A 27,278-nucleotide genomic window follows, 5' to 3' on the forward strand; every position below is an offset into this window, starting at 1 on the left:
GAAAAGATATATTACTTTAGAAAAAAATAAATAGTTTCGTCTAAGAATTGCTTAATTATTATTATTTATTTCTGATGTTTTAATTCCCCCTTTATTATTTTTATAAATAACCCAAGCTGGCAGGCATACCTATTCTTCTTCCTTCTATTTTCTCCAGAACAACAACCCTGTGAGGTAAGTGGGCTGAGAGAGAAAGTCACACAACTGGCTTTCATATCTAAAGTGGGACTATTTAATCTTAGAAACTATACTGCTTAGTAGTGTATATTGGAGGTGGAGACCCTTTGAGAGCTGTATGCAACGAAATTTCATTTTAATGTATGCCGATTAGTGTATCATGACAATAAAGTTATTCTAAGTCTATAAAGGAATAAATTCACAAACTTGATAAAGTGCATTTGTTCAGATATTTTGTGGTCTTAACAGCAGAACATGGCAGACCCCATCAAAATTTCCCCTCGGGTTCAACCCATTTTGGTTGGGGAACTCCCATGACATGTAATGTAACTCTGCCTTATTGTCTTTTCTTCCAGATGATTAAAAAAAAAATAACAACCCACAAGGGCTTATGTTATATAAGCTGGCTTCAAAAGGTTGTTTCATGTAGCTTATCACTCAATATCCAGAGGTTTTATGGAGAAATAAAAGCTATCCCGGAACAACCAAAATAGCAACATTCTGCAATAGTCCTCTTCCCCAATTCCTCCCAAAACAGAAGTATTTCATTAAAAAAAATGGGAGGGGGAGGAAGAACCTGCTAAAATGTTATTTACCTAACTGGAGTAAATATTGTTCTTTTTTCAGGATCCAATCTGAGTCAGTCACCAGGACCAGAGTTTTAATTTTCGACTGCCATTTGATGCCTCCACTATGATGCTTCATAGTGCCAAAGGGCCATTTTGAGAGAGTTCATGCTCTAATACAGTGTTCATGTGTATATATGTATGTTACTTTCTAACCCATAAACCTAAAAGGTATAATCTCCTTCCTATCCAAGTCCACCTGTGTCTACTTTTTCTGAGGCTGGTTCAGAATCACCAAGTGTTGTCACTTATCATGAGAACATAGCAATGCTCTTATTTAAATCTAGGGTCAGAGTACCCTCAACTTATGCTATGGTTTCCATGTCTCAAAATAGAATAATGTAATAATGAAAATCACTAAACAAAAAAGGTTACCCAAAATTATTAGAGGTGTTTCTCTATCTAGAAAGACCATAACTGATACTTAGTTTGGAGTAAAGTAGGGCATGTAAATGAGGCACATGGAAAATATGGCAGGGGATATAAGTCAGTATTTATATAGTCAGTACATAAACTATGGCATTTTATCTATTAGATACAGTGATGGTTGTAATTTTAGATGACTTTAATAAGGGGCTGGATAAATAGACAGAAGATTGGGTTACCACTACTGGGAGCCACATACTGTCTCCTGAACACAGTCAGCATATACTGAATAGCAGCTGCTACAAAGGGCAATGGAAGAGGCCACATTTGCTTGGCTACAGATTTTCCTAACAGTTAGAACAATTAATCAGTGGTCCAGCAGGGCTTTTCACAAGAACAGTTTTTTCCCTAACGCCATCAGTCTGCTAAACAAATAATTCCCTCAACACTGTCAAACTATTTACAAAATCTGCACTACTATTAATCTTCTCATCACTCCCATTACCCATCTCCTTCCACTTATGACTGTAACTTTGTTGCTTATATACTGTAAGTGATTGTTTCCTGATTGCTTAATCATAATAATTATTGCCTATGACTATCATTAAGTGTTAATTATCATTAATAATTGCCTATGACTATCGTTAAGTGTTGTATCATTAAGCGGTAAATTTGTACCCTATGACTATCATTAAGTGTTGTACCTTGATGAAGGTATCTTTTCTTTTATGTACACCGAGAGCGTATGCACCAAGACAAATTCCTTGTGTGTCCATCACACTTGGCCAATAAAAAAATCTGTTCTATTCTATTATGATCTAGAATCTGAAATGCTTGTTGATGTCTTTTGGACTTTAATTATTTTTCTTTGACCTGTATAAATCTACATACAAGTAGTCCTTGACTTAAGAGTACAATTCCATTGCTAAGCAAGGCGGTTGAGTCATGCCTGATTTTACAACTTTTTTTTGCCATGGTTGTTAAGCAAATCATTGCAGTTGTTATGTGAATCATGTAATCATTAAGTACATCCAGCTTGCGCCATTGACTGACTGCTGGAAACTAGCTGGTAACGTTGCATATACATGCCGGTTGCCAACTGCCTGAATTTTGATCATGTGACTCTGGGGAATGCTGTGAGGGTTGTAAGTTAGGACTGGTTGTAAGTGACTTTTTTCAGTGCTGTTGTCATTTTGGTCTCTAAATAAATTGTTGTAAGTCAAGGACCATTTGGAGTTCCATATAAGTGGAAACCAAGAACAGTGAACCTAGCCCTCTATTTTTAGATAATCCCATTTCACCATCTTTATCAAATATACAGTCTAGGATTAAGAGAATTTTCAGGACCTAAAATGGAGAGACCTCCAATAGACAAGAGACTGTTTGGCAGGTAGATGTAATATATCAGTAGTACAACAAACAGAGTTGTCCATGTAATGATTTATGGGAGGATATAATGGTCTTCTGGCTGTCTGGGTAATAGCAATATTAGTACTCACAATAGAATGAAGGAATAGTGATGTTTATATTGTGCTGTATCCAAGCTCTCAACAGGTTTCATATACACCAGTGTTTCTGAACTGTGCAACTTTAAGATGGGTGGACTTCAACTCCCAGAATTTCTCAGCCAGCTGGCTGGGAAATTCTGGAAGTTGAAGTCTACCCATCTTAAAGTTGCCATGTTTGAAAAATATTGACATGCACTATTTCCGTAATCCAACAAACTGGAAAGTATTTACCTTTAAGAGAGTGGCTCAGCTAAATAGACTGAGACTTGCCTAAGGTACCAGTAGAATTCATGGAACAGCTAATCAGTGGAGGACTTCAGCTTTGTACTCTCTGAATCCTACATTTATTTGCTTGAGTAAATTCTACTATGTTTAGTGGTTTAGTTTACTCCAAGACTCAGTGTACATTGAACCAAAGCTTTAATCACTGTCCCACAGGTAATGCTATATAGATACATATTACCCAGAGTTATTCGGCAACATTATCACTCAGTGACCAGCCACTGAAACATTACAAAAAAAGTATTTGCTTTTTGATTCCTTTTGAATTCTGCTGAATCCTTTTGATTTGCTTTTTCTATTATACATGCTATGTTAAATAGCTCCAATTTTAAATTTATAAGGTGTAAGTTTAACATAGCAACATTAGGATGGATACTCATATCTAAAACTAAATTTTTGACCACAAGGGATGGTCAAAAGAATAAAATGGTGGACACAACAGTGCAATCAAATCTCTGCCGGTTTTTATGTGTAGCACACTGTTAAGGCTGCCCTCTGCTTTTTTTAACCAGCACACATGAAGCCATTCCTGATATAACTATTTCTAACATAATATATTTATTTATTAATTTTTATGCCACCCATCTGACTCTTACAGTGATTCTGGGCAGCTTGCAATATAATAAGGTAAAAAAGGTAGCACAAAATGATTAAAATTAAGAGGATTAAAAAGGAAACTAAAAAAAAAAACTCCAAAAGGATGGGCAATGCAGGGGTGGTGATCTTCTCTCTACCCTACCAGTCACACAGGTCTAGAAGCAAGGGTGGGCTGCAGGGGGTTCACAGGGGTTCGGAAGAACCTCTAGCTAAGATTCTGTGCAGTTTGGACAAATCCCATTATTGGTTGGCCCCGCCAACCCCTCCCCTCGCCTCCCAGGAGTCCCCACACGGCCGGTTTTGGATGCAGGTAAGTGCAGGGTGTGTGCAGAGGCTCGGGCAAGGTGAAAAATGGGCCTACTGGAAGTTTGGGAAGGCCGGAAACTCCAGAGGGCCTCTAGAGCCTGGAGAAGCTGTTTTTGTCCTCCCGGAGGCTCAAGGAAAGCCTCCAGAGCCGGGGAAGGCAAAAATGCCCCTCCCCCCACCATGGTGCAGGAGGCTGATTAGGCCATGCCCACTTGGCCATGCCCACTCAGCATCCGGGCAGAGAACCCCTTGCTAAAATTTTTGAAGCCCACTCCTGTCTGGAAGCCTCTATTGGGGCTCCAGGACAGCTGGAAGAACCAAATTTTAAAGCACCTCCAGAAGGCCAAGAGTGTGGAGGCCACCTCATCTCAAGCTGGATATATTCCAGATGGCAGGAACCACGGTAGAAAAGAGTCTAGTCCCATTGGGACGAGATGGCTCCTCAGTTGTATATTGAGCATGGAGGACTAAAGGCTTTGACAGAAATCAAATCAATAAGTGCAATATATTCAGATAGTCCTCGATTTACAACAGTTCATTTAGTGACCATTCAAAGTTACAACAGCACTGAAAATAGTGACCTATGACCGTTTGTCACATTTACAACCATTGAAGTATCCCAATGGTCATGTGACTAACTCACACTTATGACGGTTGCAGTATTCAGGAGCCATTTTGTGACCTTCTGACAAGCAAAGTCAATGGAGAACCCAGATTCACTTAACAATTAGTTACTAATTTAACAACTGTAGCGATTCACTTAACAAAGGTGGCAAGAAAAGTCATAAAAGAGACATATTCACTTAACAAACTTTTCACTTAACGACATAAGTTTTGGGCTCAACTGTGGTCGTAAATTGAGGACTACCTGTACATTGCTGATACGTATTCAGATACAAGTAAACATGAAAACAGAAATACACATATACATAAGTCTGCAGAAAGAGGAAACAGTTTAACAGTGGAACTACAAAAGTTATGCAGGTACAATCTGTGGAAGAACCAAAAAATGAAGGAAATTTCTGTACCTGTACAGAGAGGCCCACAAGATACAATCAACTCTTGAAGCATTGAGAAAAACCAACTTACCACCGAATCAAGAAACTTAATACAGCATTCCAGCTCCAGGCGAGTCTCGCAGAACTGCCGAAAGAGAAATCTTCCTATTGGTTGCTTGTCACATAAACTGTAATAATCTCTCTCTGGAGGAAATAACAAGAGAAGGAAGGAAAGTGAAACACTGGAGTGTTTTTTACATCTGGTCCAGTTTGGGAAGGCTGGATGTATGATATATTTTTTTTAATCTTAAAAAAATCAAACCAGTTATGAATGCTGCAAATTTAAAAACTCATAAAGGTATGGTATAGAAGTTAGTCAGCTTTACTAGAGATCATATCCTGGTTGCACAGAAATTAGTATAGGATTTAATTAAACACATTCCAAGAATTTTGATTTTACTTTATTTTTTGCCATTAAAGGAAAAGGAAAAATGCATTGATTCTGGCTCTTACAATTGCAAAAACAGGCTTAAAAGTGTGCAGATGAAACCTGTTAAAATCAGAGAAATAAGATAGGAAAGCTATCTCAGGAGGGTTTCCAGTAATCAGAAAACGTTAGAGTCCTTTACAGATACTTGCAACAGTTCAATGCATTATGCTTCTAAATACTTTCCCACCATCTGCAAATGTGGGTAGTACAGTTAGTCCTTGACTTACAACAGTTCATTTAGTGACCATTCAAAGTTACAACAGCACTGAATAAAGTGACTTATGACCATTTTTCTCAGTTACAACCTTTACAGCATCCCCATGGACATGTGATCAAAATTCAGATGTTTGGCAACTGGCTCATATTTATGACGGTTGCTGTGTCCTGGGATCATGTGTTCATTGATTGCAAAGTTCTGACAAGCAAAGTCAATGGGGAAACCAGATAGGGTTACTAACTTAACAACTTCAGTGATTCACTTAACAACTGTGCCAAAAAATGTCATAAAATGGGGCAAAACATCTCACTTAACAAACGTCTCACTTAACAACAAAAATTTGGGGCTCAATTAGGGTTGTAAGTCAAGGACGACCTGTACCTGATATCCTACCAACAGTGCTCTAGTGCTACTGAGATGCTGCAACAGAATAGAACTACCGGTAAATAAGCAATATTATTGTGATAAGCCTTTTTTTCTTGAAAGAAACTCAACACTAGGATGAGATTACATGGGCACATTTTTTTAGCACCTAAAATTGATCCATGTTTAGTGAATAGTTTGTTCTAAATCCTTGCACTGGTCAGTGAACATATACTCTGCATACTGATGTTGGCACTTGGGTATCACTGTTCAATATTCAGCTTCCATGCTGAAACTGCACTAGCCTTTAAAATAATAGTTCATGTTTTAAGTATTTCATGGACTGAGACTGGAGTATAGAAAGTGCAGCAACAATGGTCTACAGCAGGGGTATCAAACTCGTGTCGTCACATGATGTATCATGACTTTTTTCTGCTTCGTTAAACCGGATGTGGGCAAGGGCAGCACATGACACATCTAGACTGCGGGCCATGAGTTTAACATCTCCGGTCTACAACAATGGTTCTCAACGTGTGGACTGCGGACTCCTGGGACCACAATGTCATCCCAGGGGGTCTGCAAAGATTAAGAAATGATTTAAATCAAGATGGGGGGGGTGTTGTGAGCATGGTCTGTGGACCACAAAAGATATTTAAAGGTGTGGGGGGGGTCTGTGGGGAAGAAAGGGTTGAGAACCACTGGTCTACAAGACTTAATACATAGTTCCAGATGTCCTGGGAAATCTGGATGCAGAAGGGAAGAAAAACAGTGTATCATCAAAACACCACTGAAAGACTTGTACAACTTGACATCTGCTGCTACAGCATCTGGGCTGCAATAACAGAATAGTCCAGTGGGCATTGTTCTATTTTGATAGCAAGAACCCTTCATTTCTTCTTCATTTTTTTTAAAAAAAGTGCTGTAGCCTTTTTTAAAAGTGCCCTGAATTTCTTCATATTCAAAGGGGCTTCTGGTAACTGTAATGACAGCAAGCCTGAAAAAAGGCATATTAAAAATAAACTGGGATAAATGCAAAAGCAGGCATTCTAAGTCATCAAATCCTTGGCAACCTTAATTTATCAGAACAGAATGAACTTGGTGGCATTTTTTTTTTAACAAATCCATAATGCCGGCTGTCTTTTAAGAAGCACAAAATGATTTCAAAGACTTTGTGCTTAAAAGGAAGGTAAAATGAAGTAAATACAATGGTCTATAGTTCTGGGATGATGTATATCAGGCCCATCACTAATTTGCTGGAAAATACATGTTTATGAAGTAAGCATACAGAGAATTGTTCCAAAGCACTTCACATTTTAAGTGTGAATGAGAGATATTCCTGATGCTAAGAAATATATTTTTATCCCTCATCTTTTTTGAAGGTCCATTGAAAAACTGAAAAGGACTTCACATACAAAGTACTTGAGACATGAGATGAAGTTTGAATTTGATGCATTAGGAAATTTCAAGATTAATCTTGAAAATACTTTGGTAACACTGTAACAAATAAGAATAGCATGTTATTTCAAAATAATTATGTGAAGACATAGAATGAAATTTTAAAAAAAGATATGTCAAAATGGGACAAATTAGAATTGTCATGTTGGTACAATTTCTCTGATTAAAGTCAATGTTTTAACTAGATTGTTATTTTTGCTCCAGACAATACTTATTTTGAAAATTGATGTACCATTTAAACAATGGCAGAAGATATATCCAAATTTGTTTAGAGTGGGGAAGAACTTGAGTTAAATATAAAGTGCAACAAGATGAAAAGCAAAGGAGATGATAAGACTTAGAGTCATATTTTGTTGCCTGTTGTTCAGCTTGGATGAAAAAGTGGATTTTGTCAAGGAATAGAAGGTTCTAGAAGGCCATAATTTGAGATTTGGATCGCACCAGTATCAATGGAATGGTAGCTAAGGTGAATGTAGTTTAAAAATCATTATTAGACGGGTTATACTTAAAGAGTGTGGAATTAATATAAATGTAGATTTTTGCCTGAAAACTCCTTTGTAGCTTTCAGCCCAGGAAGCATGTTATAGATGAGAAATGACAAATAAATATAAATTGTTAACTTACCATGATGTACTAGAATTTTCTTAATGGATTGTAAAATCAAATGATTTCATGTCAATGGTTTTTAGAAAGATTTAAAGTGGATTTTTATTGTAAACTGCCCAAAATCACTTAGGTGAGATGGGCAACATAGAAATTTGATATATAAATAAAGACTTGTATGGTTATGAACAAAGTAACACTGTGTTAGAAATAGAATTACGTGCTAATGAACATGTTATTGTTAAAAGGTACAAACTTGTGTTGAAATATGAGACGGGAAAAGAACAAATAAGTCTGTATGATAAAATGACAATTGAGACCTACATGGTATCATGCCTGACAGGCTTTGTGGTATCAATTGGCCATCACCTGGGTGTATCCATTTGTTCAAAATTCACCCAGTCCTGAATAGCCTTTCTGCCTCAGAAAGAAAAGCTTTTCACACACAGCAATCCTCTTGCACTTTGATTTGTCAAGTTCACAAGCAAATTTACAGCTGTTTTAATGGAGATGAGTTAAGCATTCAAATGTAGCTGCCTCCATTTAAATACAATAATGACATGCACTGATCCACCTAGCTTTTAATGAATGAAAACAGGATGAAAGCTATTTCCCTTCAAATACTATTCTGGAGACTCTTTAAAAAGGACTTATCCACTGTTTGATTTGAATCAATAAACATTGCATCTGCTGCCATTAAAAGTTAGACTAAGAGGCATAGCTTGAACCTCAACCATTGCAAGTGGAGTCACTAAGAGAGGATAGCAAGAGTTAATCTTTTGTACTGATAAAGTTTAAGCACAAAGGATCATCTTGGTATTCACTTCTCAAAGAAATTTAAACTCAGTGCTCATTATTCCTTGCAGAACACCCACCATATAAACATGGCCAGAATCCAAAAAGCTACTTTAGCAATCTTAAAGCTCAAGCACACCTGGCAAGATTTTGACTTTTGATTTTCTTTGAAATGCACACCTTTATGTCATAATGCAAAATGATTTTGAAAGATGTCTCAACGCCAATATGGAGTGAAGGATTAGTGTTGATGTTAATTTCTCTTTATTTGCAAGGAGAATAATCCAGTCTTAGTATCTGGTTTCAATTTAATAAACAAATGCCATTTTCCCTTAGCCCCCAAGCCAATGCAGCCAGTGAACTAAATCTTGCTATACAATCTTTTGGGTTACAGTTATTGTGAGAACCTATTCATAATATACTTTCATTTTTTTAAAAAACCTACAAAAAAGGGACAAATAATTTCCCCACAATTGGTAAATTATGTGACATAATGTCAATCCTGAGTCTTAATAACCATATAAAAATATTTCTCCATGACAATCTGTCCCTAACCTGGTCTTTCAAGTCCTCCAAAAGTGCACTTATAGCCACTGTAACAGACAATCCCCATGGGCTGCTTGTATCTATTACATACAAGTGAGAATGATGATGATAATCTTATTACATAGTGATATATACAGTTTTCCCTGTGAAAGATGTTTTCCTTTATAGAAAGGAAAGATGTCCCTTTTATAGAGTTATGGAGTTGAAGAAAATCAAAAGGTATTGATGCTTTTGAACTAAAGGTGGGATAATAATACTGTGGATAATTTAAAAACCTCAACAAATAGTCCTCAGATTAAATCAATCCAATGTGGTGGATCCAGGAGAGATAACCTTCAGGGCAGAAATGATGCGCCTCAGATTATTATATTCAGAACACTTTATATGAAGTCATGGCTTTATTGAAAAATCTGTAATGCTGGGAAAAGTGGAATGAAATGGAATGAAAGAAGACAACCAGTGGAATGAAAGCGAACAACCAGAACAGGTTGATTAGGGGCCCTCGTGAAAAACTGGGACAGTTATGAAGGGCCAGTGCCATTGGCTCAGCCCCTACAACCCCCTCCCACATCATTCTTCCCCACCACTGTCTAACCTCTTGTTGCTCCTACTCCCCTGCTGTCACCACTATGAGACAGACAGGGACAGCCGAAGTGGCCCACAGGCCATAAGATGAATCTGTGGTTGCTAAAAGTTGATACTAACTTAATGGTCTGTCAACTGTATCACTCAATTACATAACAAAAATATGTGCTCCCAATCTCCCAAGCAAACATGGAGAATAACATTGCCTAGATATTCAGTGTAGCAGTTAGTTGATTTTGGTACTTGTTTAAATCCCAGAAAACTGGCTTATACAATTTGGTGTCTTTTATAAAATACAATAGGAAATGTGATTCAAGTAGCAAAGGAGAAAAAGACCTTCAGCACTTTTCCTTCAACTTGGTCAGTGGCCAATCCTGAGAAAAATCACTGAATATTTTATGGCATTTTTGAGGAGCAACAAGACTGACATCCTGTTTAATGGTATCTAGAAATAACCCAGATCCAGCACCACTAAAATGAAGGGAGAGGAGAAGAAGGACAACAGCAGCAGCAGCAGTTGGGTGGTGGTGTGGTGGTGGTTGTGGTTGTTGGCATGCCAGTTTGGAGAAGAATGAATGCAGAAAGGTTCTGGAAGTGAGGAGAGTTACAGGTTTTCTAATCCAAATAGGAAACTAGAAGCAACCCAAGAGAAAAGGAATTGGAGACGCTCATTCCTGATAGTAAAACAGAGCAAACTGGGACTATTACCCAAGAGTCTGCAGGTGTCTGGGTGGCTAAAAAATGGCCAGGAGGCCTTTGGGGTGTGGGAGCCCACTGAATTGGGTATTGGAAAAAACCCATGTGAAATAAAGAAAGATCTTGACTGCAAAACATGAGCAAGGATCTGTAGGGTCCATTTTTTTCATTGCTATGCAAATTTATGCTATAGTCATGTGAGGCAATGCGTTACCTTTGAGATAGAAATGTACATGTGCATAAAAATATGTGGGCATGATGAAGAGAGAGGCATGCTTCTCACACTAAGAACAGTCTATTATTTTACATAGGCTTATATAAAGTTTGAATAAAAAAAGATAGTAATTATGCCATTGTGGGACATACCACCACTACTGTACTGGTGCATAAAGCAAATTCCAAAAGAAGCTTTTATGAACATTTGCATTTAAATACATCTCATCAATGTTCAATTTTCTATCACAATACTGAAGACCATTACCTATTTGAAAAGTTAATCATTTGCCAGAGGTTGTATATTAAATTGCAAACACTTCCAGTTAGTTCCACACACACACACACAAAAAGACTCATTCGCTTGCATAATTCAAAACTGTCTAGCATCGTTTTATAATACAGGATTTTAGAATGGAAACTCTGACAAATCTTTAAAAAAGTCCCTGGAGTGACTGCAGCTTTGATGCATATGACTCTGGTCTAATTAATTAAAATATAGATGCAATCAAGATCTGATGACATCATTCTTTTCAACTGCTATTTAAGTCTTGCCAGTTTAATTTCTCTTGCTTGTCAATTATATCTCTTAGAAGCAAATGAAAATCATTTCCCATATTTGACATACTAAATGTCATTGTCTGGTTTTAGACAAACTTTGTTTTGAATGTCCAACATTTTTTTTCTTTTTGTTATCTCTCCCTTCATTCAGAATTTTATTCAGGATGGAATCATTCCAAGAAAGTATTGCAAATAATGTATCTTTTTAAAAAAATAGTTTTTACTGAGTATTTTACATTTTTAAAACCAAAAACATAATGAAAAAAGACAAAAACCGAAAAAAGAAAAGAAAAAAAATAATGTTCCTATGTCTTACAGTGAACTATGCTACAATGGTAAAAAAGGTTTTCCACAAACATATGATGGAATTCCCCCCCTTTTTAATGCAGAATTCCATACACACACGTTTTCATACAAATATTTGCATCAGAATATTTATGTGAATTGTTTTTGCAGATTTTGCAAAATAGGAAGAATTACTGCATTTTTTCAGGACCATTGAAATTATGTTATTCAATATCAGAGTGAAATCAATAATTAAATTGAAACAAAATTGGAAATTACCGTAATACACAACTCAGACCAGTTAGAACTGTTAGAGTTAATGGATAAACTATTGGAAAAATCAGGTGTTTTTTTACTTTTATATATGACAGCAGCAACATGACGTTAGCATGCTGAGCTATGGAAAGACAATTTGGTCTAATGGTTAAGATTCCAGGCTACAAAGAGAGAGACTGTGAGAGAGAATGTAAGTCTCACCTTAGTCAATGAAAGCCAACTGGGTGACTTTAGGTCTGTAACTCTGTCTCATCCCAACTCGCTTCACAAGATTGTTGTTGTGGGGAAAACAGAAGGAGGAAAGGCATGCTGGATATATTTGATGGCTTGAGTTATTTAAAAAAAGACTTTGAGAAACCTACAATAGAGGAATGGTTAGTAAAGATGATGGAACTGGCAATGATGGCTAAATTAATGGCTCTTGTCAGAGAAAAGTCACCAAATATATTTACCTACAACCGGAAGTCCTCTTTGTAGATTTTTTGTAGAAGATGGGGGGGGGAGGGGAATCAAATTGTGACATTGTTTTGCTGATCATTAAAATTTGAAAAAGAAAAAAAAATCTTTTGGGGGGGAAAATGGAAACTATCATAGTGTTAAACTAAGAATTCAATGAGTTATATTGTTGTAGGAAGTTGTTGGGAATCATTATTTGAATATATGTTTTCTTTTTCTTTATACCTTTCTACACCCCTATTTCTGTTTCCTCTTTATCTTTCTTCTTGTTCATTTTTATGTGTATTTTTAATAGCATTTAATAAAATTATTACAAAACAAACATCATTATTTTACATTTCTACAATTATTAGTTTTCCATATGTTTTGTCGGGTGGAAGGGAAACAAACACATACCTAAAATGTATCTGTGATATCTGATTTAGTTGAAAACAAATGCACAACCCAATAAAGCCAACTAAGCGCATTCATCATAAAATATTGTTTAAAACTGGCTTAAAATGGCCAATAGTCTCCATCTATTGAACCTCAGGAAGCAATAAGCTGTATAATTTGGAAGGAGATCTGTGCATATATTTTTTTTGGTCCTTCAGATCTCTCAGCAGCTTTTGATTATGATATATCAACAATAGCTTCTTATTGGATATGGAACAGCATCCTTCAGGTTTGGCCTTATAACCTCTAGATTGTATCAGAGATTTTGAACATGGTTAGAGGGGAGAAGCTTTTTCTGTCTCAGCACTCTGGCTCTGGAATCCCCTTCCCCTGGAAACCCAGGCTGGCGTCAACATAAGAAGCTTTTCAGTACAAACTAAAGGTTGTTTTACCCTTGCATTTAGAACTTAAAAGTTATAACTTAGCCTTGAAAAATATGCTCTTATACCACACTTATTGCTGCTCTAATATTTTCAAGTACTGTTTATTATATTTCCTAATTTTAGTTTTATCTTTTGTAATATGTACTGCATTCTGGCCTGAAAATTCTTACCATCATATGCAATATCTAAACATTTTAATTTAAAAATTAAAGTTAGAGACACTACAAAATTGGAGAGTCTTGATAGAAGAGATGCACAGGCATGATGATTCGATGAACAGTGAGTCTATTTTAGCTACTTGTATAGTTTGATCTTCTCACATTCATCCATTTTTCTTAAAGGGCAAGAGCTTCTTAGATTAAAACTTCTAGAGCAGCTGTTTTCAAAAAACTGAGGATTGAGTAATTAACTAAGTCCTTAAAGTGCCAGCAATATCAAAGTAGAAAATATAATTTACTTCAATGTATTTTTCTAATCATGATTTAAAGGGTGCAGGAATGGTGGAAAGGCAGAGCTTGTATTACATTTAGAGAATGCCTATTGCAAATTTATTCTAGCAAGCATAGTGCTATGATAGAAAAAAAAAAGAGGATACTAATGAGAATTATTCCAGCCCTAATCAATGGAAAGTTTCACTGGCATATGGAAGCTATGGTTTTGGATTGCCTAACTACTGTCCCAGTTCAGCATGAAAACCAGTTTGGTTTAGTGGTTAAGGTATTAGGCTAGAAAGCGGAAAACCATGATTTCCCACTTTAGCCTTGAAGCTGGGTGAAAATAGGAGGAGGATATTGCATTGAATACATTTGCTACCTTGAGTTATTTATAAAAACAAATAAAGGTGGGATACACATAAATAAAATCTAATATTGTTTTTCATCAGGAAGAAAGGAATATGCAATCAGAACAGCAAGTGTGAATAGTACATTTGTTCCAATAAATATTGCCATCTAATATGGCCTTCCTCTTTTGCTTTTGATTAATGCCATTTGTGAAACTTGGGGGCAGGGGGAAGGTAAGCTAAGCTATGCCTGCCCACCATTTATATGTGTACCTTGGTGAAAGCTAATCTGTTTGACTAAGTCATTTCGCCTTGGACATCTGCCTTTTAATTCTCTTTGCTTATCTAAAATTGGAGGAAGAAAAAGATTATGTGTGCTGAAATTGCTGAATTTTCTCAACACAAACAATGATTCGTTGTCTCCTGTTTCATGGGCTCATTCAAGGTTATAAAAATTACTAATGATGCAAATTAATGTAAAATAGCCTAGCTACTCACTGCCGCAACAACCAACATGATTTTAATAAACAATGTTTTCAACAGCATTGAAAACATTGTTTATTAAAATTCCCACTTTGATCTTTCTCAAAATTGTCTTTCTTTGGTTGAACTGAGCATTTGAGTACATTTAGAGGCCAGTTACAACATAACCTATGAGGTTCTAATATATGCAGATGGTCATGATCAGCAAGCTACTGCAACTCTGCTTCTGTCAAAGTTAATGTACATTAGTTTAAAGGTGGACAAGATAGAATGAAGGGGATAAGAAAAAGAAGTCCTCTTTCCATCTCAGATACGTAGCTGGTTTTGAAACAGATATAAATTACCTCTTTAAAGAAATAATTAAAGAAATACTGCTATTGGAGTAAGTGAAAGTAGAAATAATCAAGGGTGTCAAACTGGTGGCCTGCGAACCAGATGCGTCACACGCAGGCCATGCCTACTCCAGCTCTGCAAAGGGGGGAAATGTTGTGAAACATCACGTGATGGCAACGTGACGTGGCGAGTTTGACACCCATGAAGTAGATAATGGTAAAAAAATATTTGTGAGGCTGTCAATTTCCCAACAGTTCATTGTATATCTCCCACCAACAGACACACACAGGCAACCATCATCTATCAGGTAATAAGACTGAAAAATCAGTTTTAGAAAAATAATAATGGGTCAATTTTTTGCAACAACAACAACAACAACAACAACAACAACAACAACAATAATAATAATTTAATTTTTATACCGCCCTTCTCCCGAAGGACTTAGGGCGGTTCACAGCCAGATAAAAACCACCAATACAATACAAATAAAAACACTGATAAATTTGGCCCCTAAATTAAAATACATAAAACCATAAAACCTCATTTAAAATTACAAATAATAATACTAATTCTATGCCAGTCCTGCACAGAAGAATAAATACATCTTCCGCTCGCGGCGGAAGGTCCGGAGATCAGGAAGTTGACGAATTCCTGGGGGAAGCTCATTCCAGAGGGCAGGGGCCCCCACAGAGAAGGCCCTCCCCTTGGGGGCCGTCAGCCGACATTGTTTGGCTGATGGCACCCTGAGGAGGACCTCCCTATGGGAGCGCACGGGTCGGTGGGAAGCAAACGGTGGCAGAAGGCGATCCCGTAGATAACCCGGTCCTAAGCCATGGAGCGCTTTAAGGGTGGTAACCCACACCTTGAAGTGCACCTGGAAGACCACAGGCAGCCAGTGCAGCTTGCGCAGGAGAGGTGTTATATGGGAACCACAAGTGACTCCCTCTATCACCCGCGCAGCCGCATTCTGGACCAACTGAAGCCTCCGGCATTAATGAGAAGCACCCAATTGAAAATGTGAATATTAGATTTTGATAATACTCAGATCCTAAAATAAAGGATCACAAGCAAAGGTTTTATTATACATTGCCTATTCCTAATTTCCAAAGGATTTTCAGGAATCTTTTACAACCCAAAATTCAAAAGCATCAATGCTCTTCCTATTCTGCTTCTTCAAATTTCAACTTTCACTTCCATAGAGTGGAAGGGCATCACTTCCACTCAGGAGGAATCTGAGGGCATCAGGATTTGCACAATTCTGATCTCTGTAGGTCAAGACACATTATGACATTTGTATATCTTCTCCAAGCGCTTCATGGTTCCTGTACCAAGTGCTAATCTGCAGGGTATTTCTCAACTGCTTGTCCCTTTATTGTTAATGGTTGATCCTAAAAGGAAAAAGCAATCCACATTTTAATATGTTCATTATCAAGTTCTAAGGTGTTGACGTCTCTTCTTGGCAATTTCCAGAGTTTGTTCTGACATCCAGTTTGCTTTCTTCTCTTTCTTAATTTATTTTCACATTCAATCTTAAGGCCCTTTTAAAGTTCACTCCATAGTATCTCTGGCTCTCTGTCAATGAAATTTAGCACATCAAAGTATGTCCTGATGTTCTCCCTGAAAATAGTGAGTATATGTCCAAGGTCATAGTGTGTAAACTTTCTTCTTCTTCTTTAGCTTAATTTAGAGTTTCCACATGAGCAGTTTGTGATTTCTTCCACAGTCAGCACCTGGCCATGTCTTTCATGCTATAATGGAGCTCCTTCACCTCCTTTTAACAGTAATATAGTCAATTTGATTTCTGCATACCCATCTGGTGATGTCCATTATAGTGGCATCATTTTCGTTGTTTGAAGACAAGTATTAGCTACGAAGAAATCATTGGAGCAGCAGAATTTGATAAGCTGGTCTACTGCTTATCTCTGCCATTTCATTCTCCTAAACCATACAATCCAATGATATTTTCCTCTTTCATGTTTCCAAATTTGGTATTCCAATTATCAATCACACATAGTATCTCTTGCTTGCATATTCTGCTGATTTTGAATTGAACTTGATCATAGAAGTCATTGACCTCCTCTTCTTCTGCATCAGTGATTGGAACATTAACTAGAATGATAGTCATATTAAAGGGCTGCCCACAAAACTAATCAATATTATTCAGCATTGATTACATTGTAACCAAGTACTGTCCTTGCTATATCCTTTCTAACTAGAAAAACAACAGCAGTTTTATTGGACCCTACTGGGAGTAGAAACTCTTGGCATACACTTAGCACAGAAGAACTGGGGAGGTAGGGTATCTATTCTTGACAACATGGAAATTGTTGTAGATTGTCGAGCCCGGTTTGCTTTTGTTTTGTTTAATTTTGGTTTTGTACTTTGTTCTGATCCACTGTATTCTTCTTTTTGTGAGTTGGTTTTTAATTGTAAGTTGTCCAAAGTTGGGAATTAGATTAGCAATGCAATGTAATGCAATGAAATGAATATAATATCTGAAATTTACCATAAAGGTAAATGGTAAGCAAAATGAGAATTATGTACAAAAGCTATAATTTTTTTAAAATTTGAATTTATATCCCGCCCTTCTCCGAAGACTCAGGATGGCTTACACTGTGTTAAGCAATAGTCTTCATCCATTTGTATCTTATATACAAAGTCAACTTTATTGCCCCCAACAATCTGGGTCATTTTACCTACCTTATAAAGGATGGAAGGCTGAGTCAACCTTGGGTCTGGTGGGACTTGAACTTGCAGTAATTGCAAGCAGCTGTGTTAATAACAGGCAGACTTAGTCTGCTGAGCCACCAGAGGCAGATTCAATACAACTTTCTTGTATTGAATATATAAATATAAGAAATTGATTAATTATAAAGAATAATATTTGGTCTGTCTAACCTAGTAAGGTATAATCTGACAGAATAACAGTCTGTAATATTTTCTTAGCTTTGTTTTCCCCGTTTTAACTGAAAGAACTAGAACCCATCTGAATACAAGCTATATGCTTTGCAATTGCAATATTTCTTGTTAAATGAAATCCATTCCCAACAGAGTGGAGTAGTACTCCAAATTTTAATCACTGTAAATTCCATATTTGCACACTGAACATGCTGGCTAAAACTAGCTTGGAGTCTAACTTTAAGTAAAAGTTTACAAAAATAAAGAATACTATGAGAACTTTTATGAGGCTTGCAGGAGTTCAGAGCAACTCCAATCATTGTGACCCAACAAGGTCCTAGAATTTAAAACAATACATTTTCTGGCTCAGCTGCAGTAGAATCCACATTATTAAAAAATTATCTGTCTTTCTTCAGTAATCAAAATCACAGATATCATGGACAGTCATCCCTCATTAGACAAGTTTCGCCTCACCCCTTCTTCTGGCCTCATGTGGTCTACGTTTGGCAGGGCTTAAATTAAAGAATTTTCTGCTTCAGCAGGAATTGAGTGGGCACTCAAAAGCTACTTGAGGGAAGGGATTTTGGAGTAGACAGAACAGTAAAGCAATGGAAAAGGCAGTGCCAATGCATGCTCCAGAAATTATGCCTTTTGTTAGAACTTATTGCCTCTTGCAGTAGTGTGTTAGTCACCACAACAACCTATGACCAAGGTTAGAAGAATTGAAGAAAACACTTTAAAACTTGATTATATATAATACCTCCTTCACAGCCTATAATTATTTTTAAAATTACTTTTTTTGGGGGGGGCCTCTGGTGGCTCAACGGACTAGGTCTGTCTGTTATTAACACAGCTGCTTGCAATTACTGCAAGTTCAAGTCCCACCAGGCCCAAGGTTGACTCAGCCTTCCATCCTTTATAAGGTAGGTAAAATGAGGACCCAGATTGTTGGGGGCAATTAAGTTGACTTTGTATATAATATACAAATGGATGAAGACTATTGCTTGACACATTGTAAGCCGCCCTGAGTCTTCGGAGAAGGGCGGGATATAAATTCAAATTAAAAAAAAATACTTTTATTATGTAAACTAATAAAAAAGGACAAATGCACACATCAGCATTAAAGGATCAACTGAATTGAAAAATTAATAAATGAAGCAACCAAAGGTGAACAAAAATGGGGAGGGAAGTTTGGAAATCATGTTATCACAAAATTAATAAAAAATTGTTCATATTGCTCGAAAATCTTCTATTCTCATTTTATGAAATAAAAAGTAATTAAACCAATGAAAAATAATATAATGTATACCAGGTAGAGATTTCCCTTTTTAATGCTGAATAGTTATTATTTTAGCCAATCTCCATCAAGAAGACACAATTCTTGATGTCTTGATAGATTCCAGATATTGGGAATATAAGGATATATGCATCCTTAACATCAGTGATATTAGCATCCTTAACATTAGTGATCCAGAAAAGTACTAACAATTGCAAATCCAAATATTGGTCAAGACAAAACCATATGGGTTAATATTCCAGTTCCTGAGTTACATCACCAGCATCAAAGTCATTGTAATCAAACTTTATTCAGCAAAGGATCCCTCAATTCTCTATTTTAAGAAATATTCTATTTTAGGAACCACAGATAATTCCTAAAGAACCTTTAATCACTGTGGAGCTTCAAAAGCATCAATTGTATCATCTTTGTAGCTATCAAAGGCAATTTTAATAAAGGATGATTGAATGTCTGGGATCTAGATAATTTCAAAGATAAGCAGATTCACCATGTAGTCAAAATATGAATTGGAGGAAGAGACTACTTCATTTATTACTTCACCAAATTTTTGCGGTTTCGTGGCCCAGCTGGGGGGAAGAGGGGAATTGGGTCCCCCAAGCATGTACAGCTCAACTCACATGAGCAGTGAGCTGGTGTGCACGAGCATGAGTGCCTTCCGGTTTGCTGGTCACACAAGTTGAGCTGCGCATGTGTGCTTGCTCCAAATCAACCATTCATACGGCCCAATTTGCAAATAAACCATGGCCCAGTAGTGGGCTGTGGCCCAGGGGTTAGGGACCCCTGATCTAAAGGGAAAACATAGATTGGCTCATGATTTTTTCAGTGTTCCAAGTAGTGAAAACAGCTCACACATTCGAACACTTGTAGAAATGTTCTTTCATGTCAATATTTTTCTTGTCATATTTTTCTTCCACAACTTATTTCTCTTGAACGTGTCTGATTTAAAACGTGTTTCATTAAACTTTCGTACTATGCTACTATGTAAAACCGTTACAATCGGACTCATTTTTTATCTGTTTGGCCAAAATCAATAAGTGATTATTAAATACATGGAAGCATATAATTATCTTCATTATTTGGATGGGCTAAAACAAAACTGCAAACTGCTTATAATAATATATGCAAAATATTTCTTTCTACTTGGTTCTCCATACTAATAAGCTATTGCTATTTCATCAGGAATTATTTTATTTACAAAATTTATATGGCTAACATCTTGGTAACAAACAGACAATTTGCAAAAAGCAATATAAAAACAATATGCTAGAAGATAAAGTTAAAATGTATCAGAGGAAGCCAAACAAATGAGGAATCACAGTGGTGAAATGCCGCTGGTTCTATCTGGCTCGGGCGAACAGGTAGCGGCGGTGGTGGGAGGCTCTGCCCGCATGGATGTCATCACATTTTTGACACTCTGTGCCTGTGCAAAAGGTCCTGCGCATGCGCAGAGATGTCGTGCATGAGCAAAGTGTTCACACGCACTCTCATTTGCAAACCAGTAGCTAAGGTAAGTGGTTCCCTGAACATCCTAACCCTAATGCCTGGATAAAAGACAGGTCTTAACAGTCAAGTCTTAACTGTCTTCAAGAAGGCCTTTAAAGTCAAATTAAAATCCCATGTATCAGAGATAAGCAAGTAATACTTTATTTCAATAAGCCTAAAAATACAAGTACAACCAATTCAAGTTAATTATGTCTTTGCTAAAAAAACAAACTAAAAATATGAAGCAATATTTTAACCTGTACCTATTTTGGGTCTCTCAAGTATTAGTTTCAAGCTTGTGCCAAGTTTCAGGGGCTGCTTTTGCAAAATGCTGACATTTGAAGTCCAAATCTGTATTGAGTAATGATATGAGAATGATTTCACTAGTATTTTAAATTGGGTATATTCTCTCAGTTGCATATGGGATTTTAAAAAAATGCATGTACGATTTTTACTAGGTTTCTGTGGCAGAGATTTGAGAAATGAAAAATCCAGATTTTAAATCTCTAGCAAGTTCTGAAATGAAAGAGAACTGCCTGCTTACGGAAGATGAACAATTAATAATGTACCACATGAAGTAGGTCAATGAAAATATCAATTTTTAAAAACACCTGGGTCTGGGTAAAAGAGCTCTTGAAAGACTAGATCAAGGCGGACCAACAATTCAGCTTCATTTTTATAAAAATCTTCCTGCCTTCCAGGGTATTTGCTACAGAAAAAGATACTCAGCCTCAGAATTCAAATATTCATTAACTCAGTTTCTTCCAATTTGGTGCCCTCCAGCTGAGCTTAAACTACAGCTAAAGAATTGTTAGCCGTCAGGGTCAATGCCCACATCGGCTGAAGACTTCTGAGAATTGTAGTTCCAACAACCAGACAGCCCAAGGCTGGGGCAGGCTGACATAAGTACTTACACCACCAATGGTAACAGAGATTCATATCAACTAGGCAATCTATTTTAAGAATATGAAAGCAAATATCACCCATACACTCAAGAATTAATTTGTCCAAAATACTTGTTTTACCACATCAAGAAAAGCACCCAGACAACGCCCCAATGTCTTGGCTTTTTCCAGAAGGTCCACAGAGAGTAAACTGAACAGATCACAACTGATTTGTTTGTAATTGTAAGAGGGTAATTGATCCCAATCATCCACAGATGTGGTACAGACCATTGAGTAACATTTCTTGTGGGGTGAAATTAAAGTTATGTCACAATTTTCTCCTTGGATATAGTTGGGACGTGCCCTGTAAGAAACAAATCAAGTTGTTGGTTTTCACCGTTCCTTCTCCCTGAATTTTTAGTTCCTTGGTATGATGATGTTCTTATCTGAACTTACTGACGCTATGACGACAACTCTGGAAGTCATTTCTTAAACGAAAGGAAATTCGGGTGTTGGGAAGGTTGTCGCTTTCTTTTCTGCCAAAAAGCCAGGAACATTTTCTTCTCATTTTCCACAACCAGCCAAACCACAATTAAATCGCATGTTCAAAATGTCAAACGCAAAAAGAAAAAAAAACCCCTGCAAAACTATATTCATTGTACCAATTTCAGATATTTTGAGTTTTGCAGTCTGTTTTACTTTTCAAGGGATCATATTGGCCCACATGTCTTTTTTTCCCCTTCTTCACAGACTTCAAATACTTTTTAAAAAGAAAATGCTACTCTATACTTTCCAGCCCCCTTTTTCCTGTAGGGGAGCAACTTACAGGGCTAGTGCTGATCTATAAACCTCTCCAGGGCTTGGACCACATTCTCACAATAGAATCAGTCTACCCAGGAGATGCTAATGGCTCCACCCTTAGGGAATAGAGAGGAGCTAAAACTCAGAGATGCTTTTTTTCCAGAGGCAATGCTGCTTCTTTGGAGTAGCCTCTGAGTGGACTTTCAGGCTCATTCCTGAAGGACTACTTCCTGAAACAACCAAAACAGAGTTCTTCTAGAACAGGGGTCTCCAACCTTGGTCCCTTTAAGACTTGTGGACTTCAGCTCCCAGAGTTCCCCAGCCAGCTTTGCTGGCTGAGGGACTCTAGGAGTTGAAGTCCACAAGTCTTAAAGGGACCAAGATTGGAGATCCCTGTTCTAGAAGACATTTGGCCTATGATTTCATCTTGCCTGGGTTTATAGATTGTTTTTATTATTTTGTTTGCATTCAATGCTTTATCTAATTAGATTGTGGGGTGTTTTCGTTGTGTGTTTTGTTGTGTATTTTTATCACTGTGAACTGCTGATTGGTATTTCAGCAGCCTCTTAGATATGACACATCAACAGAAAAGTAATCTTGAAAACACTCATTAATTTCTGAAAAACCAGTTTATTCTGTTCTGGCATGGGTAACTGTCCTGACCATATTTATTTTAAGTAAAAGAGTCTCCAAATAACAACACTTTTAGAAAAAGGATGCATATGAATGCAGAATCATGATGCTGTGGGCATCCTGGGAGGATGAGTCATACACGGAGTTTGGTTTCTGTTGGCTCATTTTCCTGTTTTATTGTTTCATGGTTGTTTTATAGCTACTGCTTTTACTATTGTTATGAGACACCCAGAGTTGCTTAAGATGAGTGGCCAGTTAAATCTTTTAAGCAAATAAATAAGAACATCCATTTAATTTATACGCTGAATGTGGGAAAACAAAAGTATTGAAACAGGTAGTAACTATTTCGCTAGGTTGTATTCAACTTAGCCTTTCACTTAGTGAAAACACTTCTACCTATGGAAAAGTTTTGGTGATTTCAGTCCTCTACTGCTGCCCTTTTGTACTTTATCTTATGAGATTTTTGTGATTTCACACTTTTTCAGACCAATTTTTCAGAGAATTAGCAACAGGTAGCAATGCATAGGATATTCTATGCATAGGACATACCTGTTATTAACGTAAAATCATAATGGAGGAACTCTGTGTTGTGAATACAACAAATGTAACCTCAAATGTTTATATGAAACTGAATATATTATCATTGCCTTCATAAAATCAGTGCAAATAAAGTATAACCTCAACATTCTAGAATAGAATAGAATAGAATAGAATAGAATTTTATTGGCCAAGTGTGATTGGACACACAAGGAATTTGTCTTGGTGCATATGCTCTCAGTGTACATAAAAGAAAAGATACGTTCATCAAGGTACAACATTTACAACACAATTGATGATCAATATATCAATATAAATCATAAGGATTGCCAGCAACAAGTTATAGTCATACAGTCATAAGTGGAAAGAGATTGGTGATGGGAACTATGAAACGATTAATAGTAGTGCAGATTCAGTAAATAGTCTGACAGTGTTGAGGGAATTATTTGTTTAGCAGAGTGATGGCCTTCGGGAAAAAACTGTTCTTGTGTCTAGTTGTTCTGGTGTGCAGTGCTCTATAGCGTCGTTTTGAGGGTAGGAGTTGAAACAGTTTATGTCCAGGATGCGAGGGATCTGCAAATATTTTCACGGCCCTCTTCATGATTCGTGCAGTATACAGGTCCTCAATGGAAGGCAAGTTGGTAGCAATTATTTTTTCTGCAGTTCTAATTATCCTCTGAAGTCTGTGTTTTTCTTGTTGGGTTGCAGAACCGAACCAGACAGTTATAGAGGTGCAAATGACAGACTCAATAATTCCTCTGTAGAATTGGATCAGCAGCTCCTTGGGCAGTTTGAGCTTACTGAGTTGGCGCAGAAAGAACATTCTTTGTTGTCCTTTTTTAATGATGTTTTTGATGTTAGCTGTCCATTTGAGATCTTGCGATATGATAGAACCCAGAAATTTGAAGGTTTCTACTGTTGATACTGTGTTGTCAAGTATTGTGAGAGGTGGAAGTATGGAAGGGTTTTTCCTAAAGTCTACCACCATTTCTACGGTTTTGTGTGTGTTCAGTTCCAGATTGTTTTGGTTGCACCACAAGGCTAGTCGTTCGACCTCTCGTCTATATGCGGATTCGTCATTGTCTCGAATGAGACCATAGTTTCTAAGAGAAACTATTTCAAAAATGCACAAAAAATTCTAGCAAACAAAACTGTCTGATAAACCAGTGAAGAGATTTGTGGCACACTACAAATTAAAATTTTGTGGACTAGAGTCATGGCCAGAGTCAAATAGGTAAGACATAAGTAAGTGGTTCCTTTAATGTTTCCCAAACAGTCAGGTCTGCCTTTTTAGAGCTTAACTTTTGTCTACATTGAAAAGCACTTACTTTTGTTTCAAAATTAAGGACAGGTTCAACCATTCCATCTGCACATAGATTACTGCTGTTGGGAATTTTAAAGAATGTCTGTGCAACCTGAACTAGGTTTCTTGTTAGCCAGCTACAAGTCTCTCTGTTCCCTATGACCTTAATAGAGTTGGATAAACAGCAGGGAAACAATACAATCAAGCAAGGATAAAAGAAACTCAAACAGGCATACCAACACAAATTGAAGCCAAGGTAACCTTTTAAGCAGTGAAGATAGAAGACAAGGTCAACTAATGGTGAACCAATAAGAGGATTCTGAGATATTGGAGATGATGAGAGGACAAAATGAAGAGAAAATAGAACTACTGAAGAAGTGTGAGAAAGTGTGAAGAAATATGAATTTGACTCACAGAAAGGGGAGGGCGATGTCAAGCCATTTTAGAAAAATATCTTGAGTTCTAGGAAAGTGGACTGCCTTAATTTTACTAGGACGTTTATGTGTGATTGCTTCCCTTTTCCCAAGAATAAGACTCATTTAAACCCTTTAAACTGGGTGTAACAGTTACACAATTTCATCTTGTCTTTTAGAGTTGGCCCAGGATTTGTTAAGTCCTGTAGTTTTGAAGTTTTGAGCTTCAATTAGGAGGACATAAAGCAACTTTTTTCTATATTCCTAGAGCTAGACTGAAGAGAGAAATCCCGGTAGAAGAATCTAAGAAGAAAAAGAAAATCCACATGTTGTCAGAACTTTGAGATAGCCCGGATCAGAAACAAACAATGTAAGGATTACATGAATTCTTTATTGTCGTAGGGTATAGTAAAAAGAATCCCAAAAGTCTGTTGGCATTTCTTTCTGCTCTCTTTTATACCAAACAGAACAGGGATGGGGGTGGTGAAATCTGTTCCTTGTGTTCCTCAGGAGTAATTTGTCTTATCATTCTTTTTCCTGGTGATAAATGCTATCTCGGCATTTATCTACTCGAAGATGCTGTATTGTCAGTCCTTTGTGATGGTTCTGTACACTGCACTGGCTACCTGTTGTTTTCCGGGTGCGCTTCAAGGTATTGGTTACCACCTTTAAAGCGCTCCATGGCTTAGGACCGGGCTATCTACGGGACCGCCTACTGCCGGCTTCTATCTCCCATCGTCCGGTACGTTCCCACAGAGAGGGACTCCTCAGGGTGCCGTCAGCCAAACAGTGTCGACTGGCGGCCCCCAGGGGGAGGGCCTTCTCTGTGGGAGCTCCGACCCTTTGGAACGAACTTCCCCTCGGACTTCGACAATTACCTGACCTTAGGACCTTTCGCCGCGAACTTAAAACTTATTTATTTCGTATGGCTGGACTAGCCTGATTTTTATTTTTATTGGATGGGTTTTGAAAACTGTGTTATTTTAAGGGGGAGTACGTTTTTTAACATTTTGGGCATTTAAATTAGTTTTTTAAGGGATGTTTTTAATTATTGTGTGTATTTATATTTTATCTGCCTGTTCACCGCCCTGAGTCCTTCGGCAAATTAAAATATTATTATTATTATTATTATTATTATTATTATTATTATTATTATTATTATTATTATTATTATTAAAAGGCTTATGAAATTGTATAGATTTTATAGAATTATCCTGTTAAGTCTAGGAAGATTTAGTTTCCCCACTGGAATTAATTTTCTGTCTGTTTTCCACCTAAGATCCTATGTCTCAGTTGCATTATATCCAGTTTGCAGTTTTTAAAACTAGTTTGGGACCATTGCTGGGAAGTGAGATATCCATTAAAACAGGGTCCTCAAACTACGGCCCACAGGCCTCATACGGTCGGCTGAAAACATTAAATCAGCCCGCGCAGGACCACGAGGCTGCCCCGCCGACATCACCCTGCCCACCTACCAGCCCCCACCCTTCGGCTGAGCACAGGACTTACCTTTGCAAGCTCCATGGGCTGGAACTGGAGGGTAAGGCCAACATTTTTGGCCTGCAGAATGCTTCTGGAGGAGGGGGAGGTAAAATATGGGAAGCATGGACACTCCATGAGGCCAAAAATGGCCCCTTTTTTGCCTCCCCCACCTCCAGTAGCACTCTACAGGCAAAAAACAGAGATCTTCTGAGACATCCGCATGCCCTGTTTTTGACTTCCCCCGACTCCAGAGACAGAGAGAGAGAGACAGAGAGAGAGAGAGGGAGGGAGAAAGAGAGAGACAAAGACAGAGAGAGAGAGAGGAAAAGAGAGATAGAGAAGAAGAAAGAGAGAGAGACAAGACATTTTTGGCCTACACAGAGAGAGAGAGAGACAGAGAGAGAGAGAGACAGAGAGAGGGAAGAGAGACAGAAAGAGAGAGAGACAGAGAGAGAGAGACAGAGAGAGAGAGAGAAAGAGAGAGAGAGAGGAAAAGAAAGAGAGACAAGACAGAGACACCCAGAGAGAAAGAGATAGAGATAGAGACAGAGAGATAGATAGACAGAGAGAGCGAGAGAGAGATAAATAGAGAGAGCGAGAGAGAGACAGAAGGGCAGAGAGACTTGTTGCTTGTATGCTCCTTGGGGCTGAGAAGAATTGCTGCAAAACTGAGTTTCCTGAAGCAGACCACTACATTCCTAAACAACTGAAAAAATGATCTAGTAAAAAGTC

General features: G+C 37.4%; 1 protein-coding gene across 1 annotated transcript in view; it reads right to left on the reverse strand.

The window, feature by feature from the left end:
• GRK5 (G protein-coupled receptor kinase 5) overlaps nt 1-27,278 on the reverse strand; it is a 165,035-nt gene that overhangs the window by 57,969 nt on the left and 79,788 nt on the right. Inside the window, exon 3 of the mRNA XM_058188420.1 lies at nt 4,952-5,064. Within this exon, the coding sequence (XP_058044403.1) occupies nt 4,952-5,064 (113 nt within the window). The remainder of the gene's footprint in view (nt 1-4,951; nt 5,065-27,278) is intronic.

The sequence above is a fragment of the Ahaetulla prasina genome, chromosome 6, assembly GCF_028640845.1.
Source record: "Ahaetulla prasina isolate Xishuangbanna chromosome 6, ASM2864084v1, whole genome shotgun sequence".
Lineage (NCBI taxonomy): Eukaryota > Metazoa > Chordata > Lepidosauria > Squamata > Colubridae > Ahaetulla > Ahaetulla prasina.